General features: G+C 52.4%; 1 protein-coding gene across 1 annotated transcript; it reads left to right on the plus strand.

Moving 5' to 3' along the window:
• Window positions 1-737: 737 nt before the first annotated feature.
• On the plus strand, window positions 738-5,101 carry KLHL18 (kelch-like family member 18; the record flags this gene model as incomplete). Its single annotated transcript, XM_009586787.1, has 4 exons — window positions 738-978; window positions 2,547-2,651; window positions 2,973-3,084; window positions 4,715-5,101. Coding segments are annotated over 4 exons (845 nt in total), but the record flags the coding sequence as incomplete, so codon positions are not given.
• Between the last annotated feature and the right edge of the window lie 1,467 nt (window positions 5,102-6,568).

A 6,568-nucleotide genomic window follows, 5' to 3' on the forward strand; every position in this document is an offset into this window, starting at 1 on the left:
GCCTTGTTGAACCTCAAGAGGTTCACACAATGATCTTATCAAGGTGACGTTGGTGGGGTTGTGGGATCACACATGCAGACACAACGTGCCTGCATGAGCCTAGCCAGAGCATAAAAAGGGGACAAAAAGTGTTCATGAAACTCTGCTGGAGCCTCAACCAACCTGGTTAACCTGGGGTGTGGGGTCTGAATAGCAGGTGTGTGCTGGGCACTACCTCGTGGGATTCATACCCGTCACACCACAACACGCCTGATTTATCCTATAGAGAAGCTGCGTTCCCGGGAAGCAGCAACACCAACAGATGTGACATCGCAGGTCTCTGCTGCCCCTTTGAGGCTATAAGAGGCCCCACTTCCACAGCCGAGGACTTGTCAAGTCTTACGGTACAGAGCATGGGCAAGCTTTGAAACGCTCTGCAATCTTTCTGCATTGTGGAGTGCGGTTTATCTGAATTTTTCAGAGCAGGCTCTCTTTGCGGGTGAGTAGAGATGTGGCTGGGAAATGCCTCTGGCTTGACTTTGATGTGGAAGCAGGGAGGCTGGAATAGGACTGTGAGAGGACTTGTCCAGAACAGGACGTGTGAGAGCCCAGCCATTTTCCCAGAGAAGACCAGGCAAAGTCCCTGTGTCAGCCCAGTCTTTGGGGTCAGAGCAGCCACCACTTATCCCTCGCGTGCCTCTGCTTCAAGCAAGCTTTCTGGAACAGTGTTTTATCAGGTCTCCCTCTTTTAATTTGAGTAGCAAATTTTTATGCAGGTGACTCGCTGAATGTGGTGGAAGTCTTTGATCCCATTGCCAACCGCTGGGAGAAGTGCCAGCCGATGACGACGGCCCGGAGCCGAGTCGGCGTAGCGGTGGTGAACGGACTGCTCTATGCCATCGGCGGCTACGATGGTCAGCTAAGGCTGAGCACTGTGGAGGTTTACAACCCGGAGATGGATTCCTGGTCGAAAGTGGAAAGTATGAACAGCAAGCGAAGGTACGTGCAGCTCGCTCAGTGGGAAGGGGACCTCTGGAGCAGGAGGGGGGAAAAAAAATGAGGTTGTGGGAAGGCTGGAGGTGTTGGGTGGTGGTGGATGCCAGGTGAGAATTTTATGTGTGGGGAAGCAGCAAAAGAAAAAGGAGGAGTGGTGGTAAAGTTCTGCTGGTGAGGTCTGTAAGGGCTTGAACTGGAGTGCCAAAGGAGGTGGTCAGAGCCCCATTTCTTCATGTTGCAATACTAGATGGTAGGTAAAGCCCTGGTGAGCAGCACGTAGGAATCTCCTATGCTGCTAGGAGTCAAATAAACCCATTTTATCATCTCTGTCCAGTGCTGGCATCTTCTTTCCCATAAGAGAATCACAGCTGGGAAGAAGAGTATTTTTATCATCTAGGGAGAGGAGTTTACAGCTAAGTGGAAGGTGTTTGTGCTTGATGAAGAGAGCTGCGCAGTTTACTACCAGCCTGGAGATCGCTTTGTGGTTGGGTTTGGGAGCTTACCCTGCGTTATTTTGAAAACCCACCTATTAAGTTGTGTGGTCATCGTGTCCTCCCCACCACAACACGGTAGCTGCTTCCATGTTTAAACATCTTCCTGGCATCTAGGGTTTCTGCTGCGGTTTTCTTTGCGCTCATGCCTGGTCGCTGAGATTTGTTAAATTGTTCGCTTTTTGCAAGCTTTGCAGCACTTCTTTGCCATAGTGGTTTGCCTGGTTTGGTTTTTTTGTGGTCCAAGACGTTGATCACTTGGGAAGAGCGCACTGGAAGCGGCTGAGTACATGAAATCCTGGGCACAAAGCTCCAATTTGTAGTGGAAAACTCATTTTTTCCGTAGCAATGAGGTTCCTGGGAGCTTTTCCCACGGTGAGAGGCAGTTGGGTTGTTCTGCCTTGAAGCCAAGCAGAACAGGCGTTGGATGCTCTTGTGTGAAGGAAAATATCAGTTATTGTACAAACTGCTTGGCTCCTGCTGTAGCGCTGTGGTTTTATCTCTGAGGATTTATCGCTGTGTTGCTGAGCTTTTATGAGAAGCTTCGATGACTACATTTTCAAGGTGGGATTCTGGTCTCTTGTCCGAAGCGTCCCGTTTGATAGCCTTTGTGAGCCAAATATGTGATTTACAAGGTGTAATGACAGGATCAGGCACCTTGGTTTAATGAGCTTTACGTTTGACAGCCACTAGTGCATCTCCCGAGGCTGTGCAGCGATGTCCCTCACCAGCGTTACCTCCGACCAGTGGGGAGGTCCTTCGTGGGAAGCTGGAATTGCTAGGATTTTCACCCATGATCCGGGTCAAAATTTCTCCCTGTGTTTTTGTTTAGCTCCTTTGATGAGGAAAACAGGGTGCACTCATGCCGCAAGCATCTTTGGTGACCTGTGAGACCCAGCACTCAGATGGGATTGAGCGGTTGAGCAGCCTGGGGGCGAAGCAAGGGGAAGAGGAGGAGGTTGGGTGGGGTGAAGGAGGTGACGGCAGGCAGCGGGCAAGGCAGGCTGTGCAGATTTACTGTGTTGTGGACGGGGTGGCAGCGCCTACGGCCATCTCACGGGGTCCTGCTGTTTGTTGCAGTGCCATGGGAACAGTGGTGCTGGATGGCCAGATCTACGTATGTGGCGGATACGATGGAAACTCGTCCCTCAACTCCGTGGAGTCCTACTCTCCAGAAACAAACAAGTAAGAGCTCTTCGTGCCCTAAAGCTTAGCCATCTGTTTGCTGCTAGGGTGGTGCCGTGCCGTGGCACCGCTGTGTGTCCGGGCTGTAAAAGGAACACAGTGAATGATGCAGAAAAGCCTTTATATCTTGACAGTGGAGCAGCATCCCTTCTCGCAAGAGTTTACCTGGATGCAAGACCATCGTTTAAATAAAATAAGTGGTGAAAGGAGAGTTACCGGAACCCAGTCCTAAAGAATCTGATCGAGTTGAAATAATCCGCGGGCTGTGTGCGTGCCGTGCCCACAGGAGCCCTTGCTAACCTTCTCCCCTCTCCCGGCAAGGTGGACAGTGGTGACCCCCATGAGCTCCAACCGCAGCGCCGCTGGAGTCACCGTCTTCGAGGGCCGGATCTACGTATCGGGAGGGCACGACGGCCTACAGATCTTCAACAGCGTAAGTCTGCGGGGTTCCTGCAAGCCTTGTGCAGAAATCAATCTACTGCTGGTAGCCGAAAGGTCAGGCTGGGGCTGGGAAGGCCCTTTCCCTGTGCACCCAAAGTGCCGTAAGTGTTTGCACCACCAAATTCTGTCATTTCCAGGGCCCTTCTCCTTGCTCAGGAAGAAATGAGCTAGCCAGGTACCTGCTGGGAACTGGACTGGAAGTGCCGCTCTTGTTCCCCAGCGCCAAAAGGATTGAGTTAGTGCATTCTGTTGTCTCCCTACTTCCTTCACTTTTTAGATCATTGTATTATTGCGTCCCTTTGAGCTCTGAAGTATCCCAGATGTCAGGCTTTTACCTCTGCTTTCTGTGCCTATTTGATGGCTTCAGTTTCAGAAACGGATTATCTTTGAAACAAGCTTCACAGCAGGAGGAGTTGGTGGTATGAGGCCATTTGCCCTCTTCCACCCGCTCTGCATTTCAGTTCTCTGCCTGTTCTCTAAAGAAAAACCTGATGCAGAACAGAAAAGACTCATTCATCTGCTCGGGAGCGAGAACGCAGGGAGCCATATCTGAGTTGGGTCTGTCACTAATGCACTGCTCTCAGAAATTTGTAGTAAAGGGTTTGTTGGGAGTAGCAATAACCATTTCTACCTTGCTCAGCAGATCAGGGGCAGGCTGTTGTCTGCAGCCTGAAGTGCCCCAGAGCCAAGAACTACAAATCTGCTTGTCTGAGCACGTTCCTGAGCGTGACAAGTTTGGAGCAGTGCAGGAGCCCTTGCAGAAGAGGTCCGTCTAACGGTCTCTTTCTAAAGGGATACAAAATGGTGGTTGATTGGGTTTTTTCCCCCTGAGGTGCCAGATAGCCCTTCTACAAATATACAGGGAGGAGATGTCAGCCTTTTCTGAAAGTGGAAGAGGTTACTGTGCAGAGGAAGGGAAGAAACCCTTTGCCCCGGGGTGCAGGACATAGGCTTGAACTGTGTCAGGAGTGGTGGTTGTCCGACATGAGAAACTGGAAAGTTTGAACTGAGCTGAAATCTGCTGCCTGGAGGGAGTGGGGACCCTCACTTAGGGTTAGGGGACACTTAGGGCATCATTAAGGACAGCTTTGACATGCACCTCGTGGGTCTGACAGAGCTTTGGCTGGTTCTGCCTTGGGGCAGCGGCACGATCTTGTGTGCATGAGGGGAATTAATACCTTGAAATCAAGACACAAACCTGTGGCAATTGAACTTTTAATTGAAGAGTGCTCAGTCCTTTTGGTGCTGAGGCTCAGACACCTGTTTAAAACACCACACAGAAGCTGATGAAAGGGCAGAGGGGTAGAGGAACATCTTCAAAGCTGCATTCACTGTGGTCTCTGCAGCATATCAGGTGGGGAGGGTGGTCTTCACCTGCTCCAGCTCACCAGCAAGTTACTGGGCTGAGGTCGGAGGGAGCAGGGTGAAACGCAACGGCTGGTGAGATCCAGGATGTCAGACTAAGCTTAATGATAGGAAATATGGTTGTATGAAATCAAGAAACAAAACCCGAGTTCCCCGGCCGGCTTGCAGTTGCGTGTTGACACAGTCTGCGTGATCTGTGCCGCGCGGTAGGTCCCGAGCGAGGGTCCCCTAACGCCGCCTGCTCTCTGTGACTGCAGGTGGAGTACTACAACCATCACACGGCTACCTGGCACCCGGTCGCCAGCATGCTCAACAAGCGCTGCCGCCACGGAGCAGCCTCCCTGGGCAGCAAGATGTTCGTCTGCGGAGGTTACGACGGCTCTGGCTTCCTCAGCATCGCCGAAGTCTACAGCTCCATGGCGGATCAGTGGTACCTGATCGTCCCTATGAACACTCGGAGGAGCCGCGTCTCCCTCGTTGCAAACTGTGGCCGTCTCTACGCGGTGGGGGGTTACGACGGACAGTCCAACCTCAGCTCGGTAGAAATGTATGACCCGGAGACAAACCGCTGGACATTCATGGCCCCGATGGTGTGCCACGAGGGAGGGGTTGGCGTGGGCTGCATACCCCTCCTGACCATCTGAGAAGAAAGCGTTTGGGGGGGCCGTCTTTTCAACGACAATCTGGGGAGAGGTTCAAAGAGGGTTTTTGTGATGTGATATCCACAGAGGTGCGTTTCCAGGTGCTCAAGTGTCATTCACAAACATACACAAAAATACTTGACAAAACAATCCCCACCCTTGGCTTTTTGGGCTGAGGCTCCCAAAAGATCAAACGTATTGAAATACGGTGTGTCTATGTGCTGGTGCGAGCAAGGACCTGCCCACCTCCCTCCGCCGCCCGTTAGCCCTTGCTCGGAGCTGTGGCTAGGCGAATCCTTCCTCCCGCCGCTGGTTTTCCAAATAGCCCTGCGGTCTGGTTTCGGCTGCACCTTTGGGAAGTGCTGTTGTAGGCTGGGGGAGGGGGGCAGGCTTAATTGCAACATAAAAACGGCCACTTTAACGACTTTGAAAATAAGCCTGCGCCTTCTGTTAGCAGCAAAGTGACCCCGAGACCCCAAGGGTTCGCTCAGTGGCAATGTTTGGGCGTCATTGCGACTTGCTGCTGGGCACGGGTGGTTCTCACCCCATTTATCAAAACAGAAAAAAAACCACTGGCGTCGGTTCCTGGACCCCATCCAGGCTCTGCATTTTAAGGTGCTTCTTACACAAGACATCGCTGGCTTCTTGAAGCAGAGCTGGGCTTTCTTCAGCTCGATGGGGAAAACTTCTCCACAAGAGTCGTGTGATGGAGAAACTAGGAAGAGGAAAAAACAGTCGGTTAAACCATCGACTCGTTTTAGCAAGCTTTGGAGGAGAAGGCTGAATGTAAATGACACTAAGCAACAGTCTTAGGATTTCAAAATGGGAAATAGGCCAAGGTCTTAATTATAAAGATGTCCCTTAAATTAAATACTGATATATTTTCAAAGTCAATGTATAAGAGGCAGCTGGAGCAGAGTGTGGCCAAGATCTTTCAGGAAGGGCAAGAAAAATAGGTGTCAAATTCTGTCAGCTCTGGAAGCCCGCTGCTGTGCCAGCGTGGGGAGCCGCCGTCCGCAGCGGGGAGAGGGACGGCTGCCCAAGCGGGGCCGCTTCGGGCAGCGCAGGCGGAGAAATCCCGCGCGGGGACGCAGGGCGAGCATCTCTGCGAAGGGCCAGGGAGAAAATAGCACGTCGGCGGAGCTGGCACAGCTGCAGCACGGGCGAGATCCATGCCCTTGGTCTTTTCTGTTTTGCTACACGGGGAAAAAAGGTCTTTGCGGTGGGTTTTGTGCCGGAAAACTTTCTGCGGCCGAATGCGGCCGTGAAGCGGTGTGCAGGCAGCGCGGCAGCTCCCTGCCTGGGAAGCACTTGCCTGCATCAGCTCTTCAGCACTTCTCCTGCATGAACGTGAACCGCCATCCCTCCGGGGCTCTCTTGCGAGCCCGTGTCCTCCTGTGCCGCCCTTTTCGGCAAAGCCATACCTCTTCGCCGATGAAGCGGCCGGCGGGGAGGGAGGGACACGCGCGA

Source organism: Fulmarus glacialis, unplaced genomic scaffold (genome assembly GCF_000690835.1).
Source record: "Fulmarus glacialis isolate BGI_N327 unplaced genomic scaffold, ASM69083v1 scaffold44471, whole genome shotgun sequence".
Classification (NCBI taxonomy): Eukaryota; Metazoa; Chordata; class Aves; order Procellariiformes; family Procellariidae; genus Fulmarus; species Fulmarus glacialis.